This window comes from Festucalex cinctus, chromosome 14, assembly GCF_051991245.1.
Source record: "Festucalex cinctus isolate MCC-2025b chromosome 14, RoL_Fcin_1.0, whole genome shotgun sequence".
NCBI classification, from domain to species: Eukaryota; Metazoa; Chordata; class Actinopteri; order Syngnathiformes; family Syngnathidae; genus Festucalex; species Festucalex cinctus.
In genome coordinates this window covers 5,226,250-5,246,947 of record NC_135424.1, presented here as the reverse complement: position 1 = coordinate 5,246,947, position 20,698 = coordinate 5,226,250, and the positions used below count along the sequence as shown (strand labels likewise).

Genomic DNA, 20,698 nt, shown 5'->3' with positions numbered 1-20,698 from the left:
TCTCTGTAAAAAGTGCAGTATAGTAACTAAAACTGACTTTCTATCCACTGTTAATAACATTGCAATAATAGCTTTGTTACACTGATAACTGGTTATGAGAAAAATATTCAAGCTGCCAATGTGATGCAGTGCAGTGCCAAATTCAATGCAGGTTGCTGGAGTTGCTTCCAAAAATAAACATACAGTAGGTGAGTAGGTGTGTTTCCCTATAATGTGCTTTATTGTGTAATGGCGCCCCCATGCGACAAACCATCAAATTTTCCCACCATTTCGTACAACATGCTGTGATTCTAATTTCTATCAATCTTTGAAAATTATTTGCATGCACTGTAGCCTTTTTTGTCAATGAAGTCATTAAACTGATGATTTCTTGCACCTTGTGATCTGGATTCAACATGCATTGTACCCGGGCCAAGCCGGCGGGAGCAAAAGGACGGTGCATGAGACCGCCCTGCACACTTTTTTTTTTTTTTTTTTTGCGATGGTCCAACCCCCTCCTTTTGGGGGAGGAGAACTGTTGATTAAATGCCACTTTTGCTGTACTGTCATGTATCAGAAGCTCCGCGACCGACCGAGAGGCACCCTCTTCTCATCCATGGACTTTCCCCTCTAACTTAGAAAAAAAGAAATTAGTTGACAGTCGTTGTTAAACTTCTTCTGGCTTTCATGGGCAGACGCTGTGCTTTGATCTCGTGGTGAAACTTCAGTTCTGTCGAGATGCAGCTCAGGACAGTGCTTGACGTCAATGTTGTGGATGTACAGAAGAGGAGGAATCCCTCCAAACATTATGTAAGTTGTACGAATACCTGGCTCCAATATGACATCAATTACGATTTGTTTTCTTGTAACCTGCAAACAAGCTTGGGAACCACAAGAAGAACCAAATGGGAATCATGGGATGCTCCTTTTTTTTTTTTTTTAAGTCATTATTAGGTTACATCTGAATTAGTAAAAATAGCTTGAGAAATACTTGCATAACCTCAGCTGATATCTGTTTGTTTACTTTATTAATTGTTTTCAATGTAATTTTAATTGTATGAATTAGGAAACGGCATAGGTTTCAATGGACTTTAGTGTATTTTAGCGGTTATCTATTTTTGTTTTTATTTATTTATTTTTTTGCTTCTTTGTTTGAAGGAGTCATGGTAAAGTTTGGATAATCACTGAAGTAGTCTCACAAAGCAATACATCTGAATGTTAAAAGGCAAGCCATTCAGTGTGTACTAGCTATTTATTACTATACTGCTTACCCTAAACAAAGAAAAGGCCACCTTCCTGTACAGAAACACATATAAGAAATTTGTAAGATATTTATTGATGCAGAGGCCTACTTACTGAATGTGAGCCAGGGGTTGAATTGATGATTGGACTAGTCTACTCTGCATCGATATTCAAACCCTAATCATGTGTTTTTTAGCGTCTGGTCTTCCAATTGGCCTATTTTGCCATATTATAAAGCTCGATGCACAGGGTACAGAAAGTGTTGAAAATAGCGGCTAGCCTTGCTAGCTTTTGTACCAAACGCCACTTGTGTTCAATTTAACACAATTTATATGTCATTGAAGGGCAGCACGGTGGTTGAGTGGTTAGGTGAGCACGTCCAGCTCTCAGTACTGAGGACGAAAGATCGAGTCCAGCCTCCGGCCTTCCTGGGTGGAGTTTGCATGCTCTCCCCGTGCCTGTGTGGGTCTTCTCCGGGTACTCCGGTCTCCTCCCACATTCCAAAGACATGCATGGCAGGTTAATTGGGCGCTCCGAATTGTCCCTCGGTGTGCTTATAAGTGTGGATGGTTGTTCGTCTCTGTGTGCCCTGCGTTTGGCTGGCAACCAGTTCAGGGTGTACCCCGCCTACTGCCCGAAGCCAGCTGGGATGGGCTCCAGCACCCCCCGCGACCCTTGTGAGGAAAAGCTGTTAGGAAAATGGATGGATGGGTGGAAAACACACTAGCATTATAGCATATATGCTATGGAACACAAAATGATGCCGACCAGTTTGTTTAAAGGAAACATGCACACTCCTCCCACTAATTACAACAAGTACAATGAGCATTGTGTATTATTGGCTAGTTAGTAGCTATGATTAATTGGTTGTATGTGTTCTTTGACTGACTGGTGACCAGTCCACAGTGTAGTTTGCCTCTAGCCCGAAATGACTGGCTCAGGCTGCAGCTTACCTGCAACCCTAAAACACTTCACTTCCCATTCACTGCCTAATTTAGAGTTGACTGACGATTGGTCCATGGTGTCGCGTTAGCTGGGTGGCCACCAACGAAACGAATCCATATCCCAGACCTATATGACTGAATTGGACTGCTTGTTATCATTTCACTGACGTAAGTAACAACACACGTCTCAGTGGGACCCCAAAGTCAATTAGTCCAAAGGCGGAAATTGGATTAATTAACCTGAGCGTTAGGATCAATTGCCTCATCCATCTCCTGCTGTGTGGGGATTTCCCCAAGGTCCCTAAAAGCAGAAGGCACAGACTGACGGTCCCCGGGGAAGAAAGCTGGAGGTTAGGGAAGTCCCCTCTAGGGAAGTAGAGGAAGGAAAAAAAAAAAAATCTCATTATCAATGAGCTAAGCAACTGAAAATGCTTATCCGGTTGGAGGGAGGAAAGAAGCAACCCTTTGTCTTTTGTCCTTCCTCGCAGTTCGAGTGGAACTTCCTTCCAGGGACTGACAGGACTGGAGACCATGGCAACTCATCCTTGTTTAGGACTCTGCTTGAATATGATCCGATGGCAAGTTCTTAGGCTGTACAGTTGAACCTCCAAAATGGAATAAAATCAGTTTTGTAAGGAATGAATTTGTTTTGGGTCGAATATATCGGCGTACAATAGCAGTCCCTTTGAGGTTACTTTCTCATTCTGGCCTCCTTTTTTTTGTGAATGACATTTTACGATGTTAAACACACACATCCACACATGCGTATATAATTAGTGAGCCGCCGGAGAGGCAGTTCCTCCTCACTGCACACCCTGCTCAATAAACTGAAGTGAAGACCGACTTTCAAACTCATCCTTGCAGATTGTCGCCATATGTGTGAACGCTGCGTGTCTAAACCCCGAGCGAGCTCCCACGTGCTCGGATCGAAAAGCATTAGGTTCAGCCATCTGTTTCCGAAACCTCAAAGGTGCTGGAAAAAATGTCTTTTGGCCTTTAATTGTTCATGCAAATGGAGAATTATTATGGGAGAATGTCTGGCATCTGCGTTGTGTCCTGTTAGTGACTGATGTCTGCTATTCCCAGTGCAGCTTGTGGATGTGTAAACATTTCACTGCTGTCAGTGCTTTGACACAATTGGAGCATGTTGTTTTGTTTTGTTTTGTTTTTACCACCCACCCCTTCAGAAATTGATTTTTGGATCGACAAGAGTCATGCTCGTGCATCTTAATCGTAACAAATGATTTACAGGCATGAGACATTACCTGAAATCCATTGACCCGGGCATAGCTTTCCAATGTGTCAGTGAAGCGCACCAACTTTAATGAGTTTACTTGACCTTTGTCGAACTCCTCAAGTTAAGACGGGAGGGAATGTGCTTTTTTTTTGTGTGTGTCTCTTGTCTCTTGTATCTCTGACAAAGGGATTTCATGCCTGTCTTTTTTTTTGTGATTCTTTCACTAGGTGTACCTTATCAACGTGACTTACTCTGACTCCACGTCTCATGTCATCTACAGGAGATACAGCAAATTCTTTGACCTACAGGTATGTAATAAGCAACACACAAATAAGTCACAAGTTATTTATGTTGCCAGTTTGCCATTAAACCCATTGGTTGTCTTGACCTTAAGATCATTACTTTATGTTCAGATGATTGATTGTGGCCAAAGAATGATTGAGCCCCCCTTGGAAATAAGCATATAGATGAAATCCAGTCAACAGCTGTATCATATTCATTCACGTAAATGGAGGGAGGAAAAAAACATGTCAGATGGAATGTAGGATGCAAGGTGGGGGCTTAGAGGTTGATGGGGGGCTAAACTGCCAGAAGAAAACAAAACAGATCTCTGAAACCTCGTGGCTCAGTTCAGTTCAGTTTGCCACGGTACGGTTCAAACCAGGTAAATCCTAATCAGGCGGGAATTTACATCGCCGGCTTACAATGCCTGTAAACAAGAAACAATGCTTTTTATCCCTCTTCTGTTATAATCCACATTAAGTTTTTATTATTTCACCCCATTCAATCCCTTCTTTGTAGCATAAAAGAAAGTGGCCAGTTTGTCTTTCAACCAATTAGTGGACTGCAGTATGTCTAGCTCCACCCTCAACAAGTGTAGCGAGGCACACCACTGAGACTGGCATCAAAATGGAGGGGTGTTGATAAAAAAGGGACACTTCAGATGTATTTACAATGGAAACAAAATAAAAGCATACTGCTTGGATGATTAACTTATTCACTCCCAAAAACGTATTTATACGTTTTTGTTGTTGTAGTTGTTGTTGTTTTTAATCCTAGAGCATACACAAGGCTTTGATGCAGCTTCAGGTCGCTTAAAGCAATGGTAGTTATTACAACAACAACAAAAAAGCCAGCAGGTGGCAACAGAGTATAAGAGAGCAGCATGGGCCATGTTGCAACAAGCTCTTTTTCCCAGTGTTCTCAACAGGTTTGTGAATAATAATGAAACATAGCTATATTCTAATGCTAATTGCTGCAAAACAAAAACAGATAAAAAAACAAACAAACCTTTTTTGTCCTGATGAAAGAAGAGACTAATCTTTCTTTTGGTAGGTTCCATGTTTTTATAGCAATAGAACACAATATCCTGTGGGCATTGCAAAATCAGTCAAAAAACAATAAAACAGTGAAAACGCCTGGGAGTGAATGAGTTAAGGAGGGAATTAAACAGTTTCAGCAACAACTTTGCGCACAGTACTTGTGTTAGTTAGCTGCTAACACATTCATAATCGTATAGCATAGATCAAACAACCCCTCAACTCTGTTGATCTGTTCTTCTTGGTGAGCCAACCTCGTTGGTAGCCTATTGGAACTACAGCAGAGCAGAGGAAACCCTTTGTTCTACGGTCCCGAGCTAATATCCAGGAAGCACGACTCTGTGTTTGATGGAAACAAGGTTTTCTCACACGTTTCTGTCAACATTCGCCATCATGTTCACAGATTGCTGCCGTTGAGGTGCTTTTTATGTGCGGGGGTCCGCAGCTGTATGCGCAAAATGTGTAGGGAAAAGTGCATTTTATTAATAAAGCATGTGAAGCACACTGGGGGGGGGTGATGACAATATTTTGATCGGCACTGAGCAGGTGCACCTCTTGGGGAACGGGAAAACAAATTGAGTGAGGATTAGTGAACTAAAACCAAGAGAAGGGGGATGTAGTTTGGAATAACACGAACAAATTCTTCCTAAAACTGATGTCGGAGGCCGTCCCAGTGTTTTGAATTCACGGATGTATCGGAATATTTCTCTTCCCTCAACCCAGAAACTGAGCTTTTGTTTGTGCGTCGGCCAACTAACACCTACTATCCAACTCCAGATGCCGTCTCAGTTTTTGGAGCACAATTGCTCGGTTTATGCTCTCTAGAAGCTGACAGAGGCAAAAATAAAGAGCCATTTGACACCCGGGCCTGACAAATGATCTCATCAGATAACTATCAATTCAGTGGAAAACAAAGAAAGGTCACCGAGTGGACAATTATGTGCAGGCGGTGGTGTAGACCTGCTCTTTAAAACGTGTCAAAACAGCCTGGAAGACTAAGAATCTATTTACTGTATGTTGTTAATGTTTTAAACTTCTCCAGTAGTGCACTTAGCATAGCTCATAGAGCCCCTCTGGGTAACAATCATCATATATTATCCTCCTCTTTGCTTATTTTATTTCTCGCTGCTTCGCTTAAATGTGGTTTGCCTTCCCTAATACATGTGCAGACTGAAGCACATTAACCTATTTTCATGTCAGAATAGTGCTGAGCACAGATCTATTTTTTTTTTCTGTTTTCTTGAAGCGGTCAGTGTGTCAAGCAGAGTTTACCCCCCGAGAGAAGCAGAAGGGAGTTTTCAGTCTCCACACCCTGCAGCCTCAGTGGATTGAGCACACGGCTTTTTTGCTGCATTCCACATCAGGATTTGGGAGTGTGCGACCTGGCTTGCCTTTTCCTTTTGGATCGAAACCTCCCCAAAAAGTCCGTTAGCTGCCATCGTTATCGGATTGCGGAATCAGATTGTTGAATCGAATTGCGAATGCTCTTACTCTGCCTGCATTCGGTGGGATTTAATGCAAAACAGACTTGAGAGATGAGTGCCAGAAAACAGATGTTTTTGACGAGGCAATTGTTAACGCAGCTTCTGATTGTGAGGTTAGCTATATGACTCGATTTTTTTCACAACAGCAGTCTAATCATGTCCAAGAAAGAAGAGGTCAGTGCACTCTAATCTCTCTGTAGTAAACAAGTGTCTAGTAGATGTCAAAACACAAGTCAGAGTTGGAGTCCCTGCCCACACCAACATTCCTCCAGACTCCTCCTGCCTAAGATTCCTCTCCAAAAAGTTCCATTGTCTCCAGTTCCATGCGGTGTTGTTTATTTGCCTGTTTTGGCCTATCCACCCCTGTGAGTTCAATTAAGTGAAATGCTCTAGATTTTACAGAAGTACTAGGGCTCCTTCCGAAGAGCCTTACCCTTTTACACTTTTTTTTAAAAATTACAATTGTTTCAGTTCGTTTTAGTTTTTGTTTCCACCCATGTGTAGCTGCGCAGGTTATTCGTGTTAACTATAGTTTGCTTGCAGCTTCTAAATGAGCTCATAGTTCTGTCTGCTTTAACTTTGAATCCAACTTAAACCAGTTGCCCGATCACTGTATAACATAGCTCAGTTAGCACAAGTGGCTACTATCGCTACATGCTACAAGATAGTAAGTTAGTTGTTACTGGGATGCAGAGATGGAGAAGAAAAAAAAAAAAACATGATCCAAATCAATGTGGTTCTAATGTGGGTCATGCTCCAAGTTGGCCAGCTGTTACCACACAAGCACCTTTCACACCTGTTGAGCAGTGAAACTGTGAATGTATCCAGCCACATCCCACGGGATGATGTCATCGTGGCCAATGGATGCCTCGGAAAGGTGTTGAGTGAGCACTCCCATCGCTGAGGGAGTCGAAGGCTTCGCTTTTGTCCGACTGAGCGCATTTGCCAAAGAAAGATTTTTGGAAGAGCTTCATCAGTTGTCACCTTCAAAATATTAAAGAAATGTGTGCTACAATTTATGATCTTAACACATTCACTGCCATAGACGGCTTTAGACGTCAAAGATTCATTTTTTTCCTGCACACTCAATAAAACAATGTGCAAAAAATCTTTTTCCTTATGCATCAACTTGGTATTAAAGCAACAACAGTAAATTGCAGCGTTTACTACACATAGTTAAAAAAACAACAACTTTTGTGTAGTCTCCAAGAATATTCAAAACATGCGAACATCCAACTTTAACACATTCACTGCCATAGACGGTTTTAGACGTCAAAGATTTTTTTTTGTCCTGGACTGGCAGTGAATGAGTTAATAACTAAAAGCACCTGATGAACCCTGCAACGTGTGATATGGGATTTTCCGAGTCAAACCGAAATTTTAGCCAAATGCAATTTGGTTGAGATTAAATTGAAACCTCATCAATGTGACGAGCATGCAAAATAACAACTGGCATATAATCTTCATCCTCTGTGAAACCCCCCCAGCTAATATTCAGAGGTTGGCAAAACCGTCATTCCATCGGCCCGTCGTTGACGGATACTCACCATTCGGCCGGCGCGTGCTTCCACATTTTGGCCAGTGTATTTTTACGAGGCTTTGCGTCATAAAGCACTTGCCGAAAATGTGGAAGCCCACCAGGTGACACCGATGTGCTCGGCTCTGCTAATATTACAGCACCTTACGTAGTTACTCATTGTATGTATCATGAAATGCGTCTTCATTAGTCTTCATGACTGTATTACACTGCCCCTAGTGGTCAAGTCGTGCATAACAGAGTTGCAATGAATTATGATGCACAAACTGTTGAATTCTTTACATTCTACATTTCTACAATTATGTTATTTCTTTTCATTATTAGAAATACACATTGATATATATATATATATATATATGTATATATTTTAATGGAATGTTATCCTTTCATTTAAATTGGGAAAGATGTTTTAATTAAGATACTTACATTCATGGAAACATAATACTTACTCTTCTTTAAAAAATAAATAAATAAATAAATACATAAATACATAAATAAATTGGCCCGTTTCAGCTTACACATCACTGGAATAATACTTAGTCATCATCATAAAAAGAAAAAAAAAAAGTTTGTGGGGTGACAAACAAACCACAAGTGAAAACAGAACCTCCCTGGCAGAGGTAATTTTACAGACGTAGTATCCCAAAGTGAAAAACAGTGCGGTAGAAGAATCTGATGTTACTCGTAAGGACTTTTGAATGTGTTCTGGCCCATTCCAACAAGGATGTTTTTCTGACGCAGCATTTCAGTCTGCACTTTAGAACACAATGACAATAGTCAACGTCTACAAAGGAAACCACATCTTCTAACCTTCCACATTTGAGCCAAGGGTAAAAATTTGTGGGGATTTTGTTAAAGGCAGCAGATGAGGGCCGCAAAAACCAAAACCGCATCGGATGGCAGAAATTTCTACATTTCTGTTTGTCCACCTGGTACTTCTATGTTTCTTCACTACTCTGTTTGCTATTGAACGCGCTCGACACTCACCTCACTTTCTGCTTCACAAGGCACATCTGGAACAAATGTAGAAATGGGCCTGTCTTTGGATATTTTATCACCTGGATTTATTTAAAAGAACAAACTAAAAAAAAAAAAGAATCGTGCTCATTTTACAATCACGCATATAATGTAGATGCTTTGTCTGGGTGGCTGGATTTGGTATGCTGGCCTCTCTGGTCTTTATCTTATGGCTTTTTAAGTTTCTTAAGTGGAACGTGCTTAAGAGGGTATTTTCCCCCCCATTTAAAAGTGCGCGTGATGTAACCTCGTCTACTAGTCCAGAGATCAAAGTGGCACTTATGTGTGATGGATGACACAGTAGCACTTTACACGCCAGCTAGCGAATCCATGTACAAAGACCAGAGCTCATCTGAAAGAAATTACAGGGAACGATCGATGCAATTTCTGCCTTGCTTACGTCGCCGTTGACGCTTTTCTTTCTCTCATTGAAGTGTGATTTTGAGTCATTTGTGAGTTTTTAATTCTTTACTTTTGCAGATGCGGATTCTTGACAAATTTCCCATCGAAGGAGGACAGAAGGACCCCAAAAAGAGGATTATTCCTTTTTTGCCAGGTGACGATTCAACACAAATTTGACACAGTTCGAGACTACATCAGAGATTCTCAATGGGCGGGTCCAGAGTCCATATTACGAATACCTATAGCTAATAGATTATTAGATTATTTTAACCAATCAGAGCAATTTTTGTTCAATTTATGGCACAGTTATGCCCCACATATTTGCAGCATATTCACAAATTTAACCTGATTAAAGTCCAAGGAAGCAAGCTAATTCTTGTCAGATCACGTCGGCCATTTGTAAAATGAATGAACTGGACATATTGAACTTTTAACTAGTGTGGAAGTTATTTTGTATGAACAGAAGAAGGATGTACAGCCCATGTTTTTTTATGACTGCAACTTATTGTACACTTGCATGGCCGGTCATGTCGCATTGTTTTACTTTTTACGATCATTCACTCCACCTAAGCCTGAGAGATGCGTTGTCGGCCATGTAGGCAGGAGGTTCGCAAGGAGAAATTGGTCTAATCTGATCAACGTATTTTGAGTCAAAGCAGAAGGGGGCAATGAAGAGCTCCTTTGTAAGACAAAATGGACTGCTTGAGTCTGGCCAATACTATTTTGGGCTTCTGTAAGACCACCATTGATTGACATATACTCCCACACACACAACGAACATCATTTTAGCAAAATATAGTCTTCCTGTTGTGTTTGTTTCTTAACAAGAACAGCAGACAAAGTTGAACCTACGTTTTTTTCCCCCCTAGAATTTCCAAACAGGTCAGTTTGACCCGCAACATGACAGGATGTTATAGTTACAATGAAACACTTCAAGTGGAAGTCAACCTTAAACATTTCTTCACAATAATGTGTTATATGTGACCTCACTAGTCTAAACATGACATTATGATTAATATGACATTTTTGCGATACGAGTTATGAAGCAAAATCCAGCCGTTATTATCCATCTCAGGCGGCGGCCATTTTGCCACTTGCTGTCGACTGAAGATGACATCAATGTTGCTCAGGGCTCAGGCAACAACCAATCAGCGCGCACCTGTTTTCTGAATCTGCGCTGTGATTGGTTGTTACCTGAGACCTGAGCAACATTGATGTCATCTTGAGTCGACAGCTAGTGGCAAAATGGCTGCCCCCTGAGATGGATAAACAGATGGCACTATATTAACCAGAATACCATATTTAGACGAGTGGGGCTGTGTAGAACAACATATTTTTGTCAAAACATTTTTTGGTGCTGACTTCCCTTTTAGTAAAAATAATTTGGATGGGCTTATGCAGTGATCCCCACATATTGTATTCGGGATTGTTTACCATTCACAAATTTGCCTTTTTGAAGACTATTTGAACACATCTTCACATGATAGATTGTCAAGACAGCTCATGTTGATAACAACTTTACTAGAATCTTCATTATTACTTTTATGTGCTATATTTGATTGTTTTTATGAACTGACTGTATTGTGTTCGTCTGCAGGTAAAGTCCTGTTTCGTCGAAGCCACATCCGAGACGTGGCCGTCAAAAGACTGAAGCACTTGGACAACTACTGCAAAGTAAGACCAAGATTGCACGTCTCATCCTCAGAGATGTAATTGTCTTGTAACACATGTCCATAAATGTCATTTTATGGCGTGTAAATGCTATAAAGTTTTATGTTCTAGGTCAGACAATGACTGACTCTTTAGTGCTAGTGTTGGTCAGTCAGGGTGACGGGGACAAGTTATCTCTTTGAGTGCTTCACTCGCAGCGCGTAAGTGCTGCAACTTTTTCAGGGCAGCCTTTCAGGGCATTTATCTTCCCGTCCCAGGCCTGAACAGGAAAGCGAGCGCTCTATCTGTAACGCTCATTTCCTGTGGCCAGTTGTAAATAGGCAGCCCTTAAAGGAAGCCAAGGAAGTGGGGGCACACTCGCTTGGAGCAGAATACATGAAGAAAGCACGAATGAATCAGCGGAGTTAACATAACATGCCGCTACCTGACCCTCTCTTCATTGTGAAGTCAGGGAGGAAGTGCTGGGCAGGTGTGGTGCCAAGTGTGTCGCTGATTTTCATTCACAAATCTACAACATTACACAAATCTTACGGGGCGGCCGTTTTGTGGCATCATGATGTGGTTTGGTTTGGTTTATTCATTTTTTCCCTTCAGACACATTACAGCTGACATCAATCACATCACATCATTTGAAACATTGACATCCGAAAGAAGGGCTGACGGGTAGAAGCCGAGGCTTATTCGAGACGCGTCCCCATCGACCCATTACGATAACGCATCAGTCATATACATTATTTAGAATAGTCATTAACTCATTCACTGCCAATGACAACTATAGACGTCAAAATCCAAGCAAACAGCCAGTGTTAATTTTAAAAAAAAATAAAATAAATTAAATAAAATTAAAATGTTATTTACAAAAAAAAAGAAATTTCAATTTAGTTTTAGTTATAGTCTTCTGACTAAATATAATTAAAGCCTTAGTCATAACTTAGTCACCTGATTGTATTTGAGTTTTAATCCAACTTTAGTCGACAAAAATAAGGAGCAATTTTAGTCGACTAAATTGACTTCTGGAGGTTGAGACCCAGTTTGTGGTCTCAGTAAGACCAAGACCGATCACTATGCACGATGGTAGCACTAAGCAATGAAATTGTTGTCATTATTGTTATTAATAACAATGGGGATTAATAACTATGAATGAAAAAAATGAATAACAAACTAAATTAAAATTTCTTGTCAAAATGTGCACTGGCTGTTTGCTTGGAATTTTGACGTCTATTGTCGTCATTGGCAGTGAATGAGTTAATTTTTAGCGTTATCCATCCCGTACTATCCCAGACACTGCTCGCTCAGTTCATCTTGAATGTCCGTGTGTAGATTGTGTCTAGTCCCAGTCATTTGGAACTGGTGAGTCGGTTCCCAGACGCCACCAGCAGGCCCACCCCGCCAGGCGAGCAGCCAAGGCAAGCGCAATTCTTCTCTTTCACCAGTAGCGTCTTCGCTGACCTCGGATCAGCTTACACACATGTTGTGGCTTCCAGAAGAGGAGATCGACTTGCATTCTGCCCATTGCTTTCAAGCAATTTTTTGCCTCGATTCTGGCTCAGCTCAGCACACCACTGTTGCTAGCACTTGTAGTTCTTGATGACTCCTGAGCGCTACCCAGCCTAGCTCACCCAGCAGAGCGGACCACGCCAGCCGCAAAATGTGCCAATTACTGTCCCATTCCAGTGCTGTAGGTGGCAGTAATGCACCTTCCAAAGTGGGTATGAAATAGATGAGTTGGAGTCTGGGGGCTAAAAAAGTTGGTGCCACAAGATGGTAGCAAAGAACTACTTTTGTCCAGGGCTGTATTGGCACCAAGAAATCAGACCTGACATTTCTACTCTACCGCTGGTTCAGTTTGCTGTTTATATTGGAAATCGATTAATGGTCTTCTCGCTTTCTTGGGGTAAAATAGAGGAAAATATTAATGAAATAGTACCACATTCAGCCCAGCGGGCATCTGCCCTGTATGCCAGTTGCCCAGTCCAGCCCTGCATTTGTCTAAATGAAGCTCCTCCATTCACTTCACAAAATTGCTTATGGTAATGCTAATGGACTGCTTTTTATATAGCTGAATAGCTGAGGACAGGTACCAGAACAAATGTGTGAATATGTGAATTTACGAAGGTTCAGTACACACCGGATACACTGCCCTGCCTTATCCCCAATGCAGGTTGACTGTAACTGTCAAAAAATATTATTCAATTCTTCACTTGGCACTTTGGTCCACTTCTGCACCCAGATTGACATGTTTCTTCATTTGCCGGCAAAGTTGGTGAACATGAATTATGTAGTACTTAATTTACTTAAAAACAATAAAAATTGAGTAACTTTTCATGCTTGGCAGAAGCAATAGAATGAGGCTTTTTTTTTTTTTTTTTTTTTAAGTCCCACAATGAGGTCATTTAGGATTCATTAGTATCGTGAATTATAGAATACATAAGTGCTCAGATTTGTGCACTCCATTATACTGACTCAACTCATGCACTGATGTCAACGTGGTTTTGGCATTCAAATTACATTTTGTCATTGTAGGAATATAATTATAGGCACCAAAACAAGATCCCACTGTGAAAGCAAAATACAGTGAAAGAACAAATATATTGCATATCATAAAATGTGGTTTTCGGTGTCAGTCCTCGGATTTCCCCTTCACGACCGTCTTATACAATGACACATCTTTTTATTTTTTTCCAGTCATCATTTTTCCAGTTGCAACTTCCTGGTTTTTATTCTGTTTTCTTTCTTTCTTCTTTTTTTTTGACCTAATGGAAGTGTTCTGGCTCCCGTGTCCTGCCCTAATGAAATTTAGTGAACACCACAGACATGTCCTTTGAAATGTGTTTTTTATAATCTTTGTTTATGGCTCCAGAGCAGCTGGCTGAGACAGATGATTGTTATTCTATATCATCCCTGTGGGCTTGACTCTGGCCTAAGAAAGCTTCTTCCTTCCCCTCCGCACCCTCCACCTGGTCTTCTCATCTGACTTACTGTGCAGTCACCAACTCTTACTCATTCCGAGTCAAACCTACTTCAGAATACATGCGACCTTTTATTGTTCAATAGGTGACAAACAGAAGCTTTTCTCCTTCCCTCCCGCAGGCTCTGATGAAGCTCCCCACCCACATTTCCCAAAGCGAGGAGGTTCTGAAGTTCTTTGAGACCAAGTCAGAGGACCTCAACCCTCCCACTGAGTGAGTAACACTCACCGTGTGCGCTCCATATACTGACTCATGAGCTCTCATTGTATGCGTGTGTTGGATCCAGATGAGTGAGATGGCTTTTAATGAAATGTAGCGTCTGGCAGGGGGACATCTGATCCCAGAACAAACGCAATTAGGATCAGCGGTGTCATGAAAATGTGGCAAAAGTTCACGTCTTGGCACGGCGTCGTCAATTTGTCATGCTCACTTTGAAGTCGCAGTGTTGAATTGGTGCAAGTTATTGGTGTCTAAAGTTCGGCCCAGGGCCTTTTGTGGACTGCGATCCAATTCTTAGCGGCCTACAGTGAACCCTAAAAATCCATGAATTATTTATCCTTCATAAAAGGGGTTTGTAGTTGCGTATAGATGCCACAAGGTGGTGGCAAAGCCCCTCAACAGAAAGAATCAAAAAGCATCAACACATACAGAATATTTGGAATGTACACAATCTTGAAACCATGTTACATGAATGACTGTATTCAGCAGTTGAATTTTTTCAACACAAACCACCTTCACCTCAGGCTCATTAATAGTATGGTATTAACTAGCATACTAGCCAAAAATTCACGATAGTTCATTTTACGAAATACAGACAAAATGTCACTTCACAACACACCAGTGAAAAATGAGAATTCAGTTTGAAAACAAAAACGTTTTGCTCCAATTTCTGACACATTACATGAATTATCCTCGTGTAAACGCTGCTTCAAAGCATGCCAATTTACTCAGATTGCTCTTCTGTGATCCACCAGAAAATACAGAAAATTACTCGACTCATCACCTTCTATATATAAAAAAAATATTGGAACTATAACATACAAAAAAAATAAAAAATAAATAAATAAAAGTCCATTGCCCAATGGATTGGTTTTAGCATACTTAAAAATGTCAAAGTGGCCCTCACATCCTTTTATTCTCCTTTTTATAGCTGAAGTGATATTCTTATCCTTTTATTTCTGCGGATTAAAGCTTTGTTTTAGATAGTGCACAGCCATGAATTTAAACTCCTCAGACCATGAATGTTGATGCTACAGTGTCCCGGCTCGGCCCACTCAAGGGGAGAAACCTCTTGAGTCATCGTTCCGCGTCCAGCGGGCCTGCAGTCTCATTCATGTTAATCCCACTTCAAAGGAATAGCCGGGAGACAGTCCAGCTGAGTTTAAACATTGGGAGGGGGGGTCTCAAAAGTTATGCCACCCAAATGCTGACTACTGAGAAGTGTGAGAGAGAGACTTTGATTCACCATTTGCCTGAAAACAGTTGTTATGGTATTTATGTTGATTACATTAGACAAATGAGTATATCCAATTAAATAGTATTCTCAAACCTTCTTTCATTGGCAACTTAATGTTTGTTTTGAAGGACATTGTTGTCGGGTGGTTCTCGAACGACTCATCCTCTCCTGCCATCTAGTGGCAAGCACTGGTCCCCAAAATTATGGACTGCTGTGTCGTTAAGCTGTCAATAGAGGGAGCCAAATAGCCAGCCTGCGCTCTGTGTGGTTCTGACTGCATTAGCACAGAAATACTGCTGCCTACTACTATTATTAGGCGACATCCATACAATTACTACTGTTGCTACAGCCTACTACTACAACTCATATTATATGAAAAGTACAAGAACACAACTACTACTACTAGTACCACTATCACTGCTACTTACCCATACTACTACTAACGATAATATAATGATACATAGTAATATTTATAAGTGAAACTTCAATTTTAACATCAAATTCATCATCAGCTATAAACTGTATAACACATTTCCTCAAAATGGCAGTGTTATTTATGCTGGCGTAAAATTGACTGTTGTGTAATTTGCCATTTTCGCTGATAATATTCCCTTTATATTATGCTTGTTACTGACAAGCATAATGCCTTGGCCAACCTGTAGTCTGACGGCTTTGCGCTGCATTTAATGGCCGCTAGTAAATTACACCCCATCAGTCCCCATGGAGATGATTCTTTCCCCTCTGCATCTAAGCTTCCCGAATCATTTTTGGAACCATGCGCACATCCATCCAGACACTCCAGGACTCGCTCCAGCTCTGATGGAAGTATGCATAATTCCGCTAAACGCATGCATACTGCAACTCCATTTCAAACAGCCTATGCCTACTCAGCGGCGTTAATAATCCGCTCATCACAGTTGGAGTTTTCAATGACTTTCAGCGGGTATGTGTGGGGGCTGCCTGGCTGTACTTTACATCTGGACCCTCCAATCTGAGCATATGAAAGCCCGGCGTGGATTCTATGTACTCAACATGCAAATATGAGAAGACCACCGCCCACTGAGTATTTTAAATATTAGCAGTTCATCAACTGAGCTTTCCGCGTTGATAATTTATGTCAATCCAAGTGAGCTAGGTTGGCTTTGCTCATTTACTTGTAGAGTGCATTTCCCATTACCTGCAGACATCCTAATCAGTGCTGAGTGTATTCCCTGTATTTATGAGGAGGAAAGGATGTCAGCTGTCCACCTATTCCTTCATTTTCTTTTCTGGGTCAGGAATTTTACCCAGATGACTTTTTTTTTTTTTTTTTTTTTTTTGTAGAGGTGAGGTATTCACAAATTAGTGGCTCTATTTGAGTTTGAGATGGAAACTGCAGCCTTGTTACTCAGTATCCATGTAAATCCGTATGTCTACAGTATATTATACTGCCCCCAGGTGGCCAAAGCGCACATAACAGAAGGAAAAGGACAATGTCTATTAAATTAAAGTAACAAAATGTGGCAAAAAACAGTTTATTTTATGACATTTTTGTACGTTTTTATAGTGCTATATTTCTCATTATAAAACACATAAAAAAAAATTCTCGTTAGTGTTGCTTTAGATGAGTCTTTTTAGCTTAATGCTAACAACCAATGGAAAACACTATAGGCAAGCTAACAAATAGCATCAATCGGTTTTTTTTTAGTTTTTTTTTTTTAGGGATGTTTAAACAACACATGCAGACAATAACACAACAACAAAAATCAAACATACACATACAGTACGAAACAGTAGAAAATCATTAAGTGATGACATAATTAAAGTGATTTTGTGTCACTTCCTCCTGCAATGCACAGGGAGCGGGTTCAACCGTAGATAGCGAAAACCCACGAATAATTGACACTTATTATAATTGCCTGCACTGTATATTCTTTATCCCCTGCGAAGACTGACATGGCTGCAATATGACAGGTTCGACTGCAGATGTCTCAGTTGACCTCAATGCCCCTGAGACTTCACCACATAACACCACAAAAACCCCACCACTAACCTTTCTCTACATTTCTTATACAATTTGATAGGAGTGCACTAAAGTATTCCTTTTTTACAGACTCGTGTTTCCCTTTACACTTAGCTTTCCCCACATGGGAGGTTATTAGTGGTTGCTGTTTGGTCAAACAGACATCATTTCCCCCCGCAAGTTCACAGCGCCGCGGTCTTTGTTTGTGCATTCGTCTGGGGCTTTTAAACAATCAACTTGCCCTATTCTAATGACTTCCTGCTTTGTGATGTCGAGCGGTCGAGGCCCGAGCTGCCGGTTCCCTCCCGTCGAGGTTAATCCCGGGTCAACCCTGATGTCTGTGTAATGTATGTCTGGCGCACAGCGGTAATATTCCACGCATTCCATTTCTACTAGGCGCACCAAAGATGACGCACGGAGTAGATTAGTTTCCCTAATACAAGTGCCGGATGGCTGATTTAATAATGGATGTGGCTTCGGAGCAATGTACATACTCAGCCACTAATACGGTCGCCAAAATCTTGAAGGTTTCTGTCTTTGTGACGTGTTCTAGACTAGGGATGGAACGATAACGGCAATATCATGATATCGCGATATTAAAACTGCCGCAATGTATCGTCGTCGTCGTCATGTCACGATATTAACTCATTCACTGCCATTGACGGAAAAAGACGTCAAATTATGCTTTTTTTTTTTTTTTTTGCTGGTCTGGCAATGAATGTGTTGAAAGCAGCACATCTGTTTAAAAAGTCAAGTTGATTTCCATTTGTGCAGTTCTAGCACCGTCTGGTGGCTATTTTTTTTTTAGTTAATTTTAACAAGGCATGTTTTGGCCCTTCTATGTTTCAAATCCACGCTAATAATGTTCAGATGAAGCGGAACGTGATATGCTTGTGAAGCGAGTCAATATGTGGAGGAACTCAATGTGAGCTAGCATTAGCAATTGCCTAAATATTAAGTATATTATTATTATTTTTAGTATTAGCTCATTCTTTTACAATATTGTGACCTTTTGTGGTATCGCCAACCTCCCCACAATATCGTGATAATTATTTTATCGTAACCTTCATATCGTGATATCGTATCATATCGTGATGTTTGGATATCGTTACATCCCTATTCTAAATCGCGAGCACAAGTCAGTCAAATACATCAAAAGTTGGACACCTACTGTCGTATCAATATTTAATTTTATTATTATTATTATTATTATTATTATTATTATTATTATTATTATTATCCATTTTCTTTCTCCTCACAAGGGTCGTGGTTATTATTATTATTATTATTATTATTATTGTTTTTATTATTATTATTAGATTTTACTTAATTATCCATCCATCCATCCATCCATCCATCCAGTCCTGGTACAAAACAAAACAAAACAAAACAAAACAAAACAAAACAAAACAAAACAAAACAAAACAAAACAAAACAAAACAAAACAAAACAAAACAAAACAAAACAAAACAAAACAAAACAAAACAAAACAAAACAAAACAAAACAAAAACCAGTGAAAATAAACCCAACAAGTGCTCGACATTTTAATGGCTTTGTGCTGTAAAACCGCACGCCAGCAAAACTGAGATAACTCTCGTGCAATATAATCCTATTACTTCATGAGGACGATAGCTTGACAGACATGTTGATTTATATTACAAGTTGAAACAGCAGTTGATTGACTGATTCTGCAAACAACCTCACCCTGAGATTAATCAGCAGCACTTTGTGATAAAACTTTTTTTTTTTAAATGTGTAATCTCCACACGGCTAATGATTTGGCACACGTTGGAGATTCAAGATTGCAACAACGTGCAGCGAGCCAGAGTTTGCATTCTTTGTCCTCCTCTCGGGAAGAACGTCCTCCCAACTCCGTGCTAGAGATCACATGCTCGCTTCGCAGGTCATCTACTTTACGTCCATCATTTCATGTTTACGCCTCCCCATGCATCATTTCCACTTCTCATCTTCCCGACGAGCCAATGGAAACATTTCTATGTCACAAGCTAATTCAATATTTTGCTGCGGCCCTGTTTCAATATTAAAGAATGTCTTTTTAATGAAGCCGGACTGGGTCGTTATCTAATGCTCGTCATTTGGAATGTCTCCTCAGGGATTCATGAGTCCAGAACCACAGTGGGAGTCGGCCAAGAGTGACTTTATCTTAACTAACACATGAATCCAGTTCGTGTTTGGATGTTACTCAAGCAATAAGCGTTGCTCGCCTTGAACCGGATAATTTTTTCCTCCAATTGTCTCAAATCTTGACCGTTCATTATTATTTAAGCTGAGCCTTACATAATATACAGGTCGTTTTGCTATTTTACAAATGTCATTATTTCACCTTGAAATGCCCTGACTTTTCTGAAGTGACCCAAAATACACAATGAAGTCCACTTTTTGCGACTTAATTGTATCACAGGTTTTTTTTATGGTCCTTCGTATACAGTATATGTGTAATATACCACCGCTAGTTAGCTTACCACCGCTAGTTAGCTTACCACCGCTAGTTAGAAGGATCTTAAATCTCTCCATAGGTGGTTCGGTTAGCCGCTGCTGTGCTTTTAAGCGCTTTATTGAACAAATTGTAATGAAATACAGTAACACAAGCACATTCTTGGTTCAACTTGTTGATGACCTCAACTGATGCCATCATTTTTCCAATTAACAGCCAGCCAATGCTACATTCTCATTCACTGATTTTCACGTCACTCAACAGGCCAGCTCGGCCATTTAATAATCAGGCTATTTTGATAAGATCTGTAATTCATAATTGAAATACAATTATTCTGAGGATATTCTTGGCCCAGGTCAAAACTGACCCAGAACGCCGTGGATGGAAACTGAACCGTATGTAAAGGGTTAAGCAAATATTTTCTTTTCTGGAAAATCAGCATAAATGAAACAAGAGTTGAATTTTGTTCCAAGCATGCAAATGTTGGAGAAGCTCTCTCCAAACATGCCTTCGTATCCATAACTGGCCGCAGCGTCTGTGCCGCTGGAGAGCGCCAGGTGTCAGCTCACATTAGCGTCACGCCACAGTGTCTCTGCACGCCACCGTGCTAACCCGTCGCGCGTCACGCCACGATCCATATTTACACGGATTCGTTCAAAAATGTAAGTGTACTTTAATGAAGTAACATGAATTCACTTGGCAATTCTTCAATTCCGTGGGCTTCCAGTAACATAGGCAGTTTTTACAGATAGTGAAGCCGCGTTTATTGCTTTGGATGTGTTCCAGGCCCACTCATGATGAAAACATTTTGTTTATTTAACCACCCAAATATTCAGCCAAACCATATCATTTCATCTAATGAAAATCTGCTACCCTAATGCTAACTTAGACTGGCTAACGGAAATTAGCATCAATGTCACAGTAATTGTAAACGTTAAATAACCGTAAACAGCATATTGTCTTTCTTTATTTCGTTATTTAGT

The 20,698-nt window shown here is 40.5% G+C and overlaps 1 protein-coding gene across 3 annotated transcripts in view; it reads left to right on the top strand.

Moving 5' to 3' along the window:
- The first annotated feature begins 485 nt into the window (after window positions 1-485).
- The window catches only part of LOC144001510 (SH3 and PX domain-containing protein 2A-like), a 52,455-nt gene continuing 32,242 nt past the window's right edge, over window positions 486-20,698 (top strand). For all 3 annotated transcript variants that reach the window (XM_077495869.1, XM_077495868.1, XM_077495867.1), the window contains exons 1-5: window positions 486-789; window positions 3,630-3,710; window positions 9,240-9,315; window positions 10,759-10,835; window positions 13,923-14,014. In XM_077495869.1, the coding sequence (XP_077351995.1) occupies window positions 718-789; window positions 3,630-3,710; window positions 9,240-9,315; window positions 10,759-10,835; window positions 13,923-14,014 (398 nt within the window). In that variant the 5' untranslated portion in view covers window positions 486-717. The remainder of the gene's footprint in view (window positions 790-3,629; window positions 3,711-9,239; window positions 9,316-10,758; window positions 10,836-13,922; window positions 14,015-20,698) is intronic.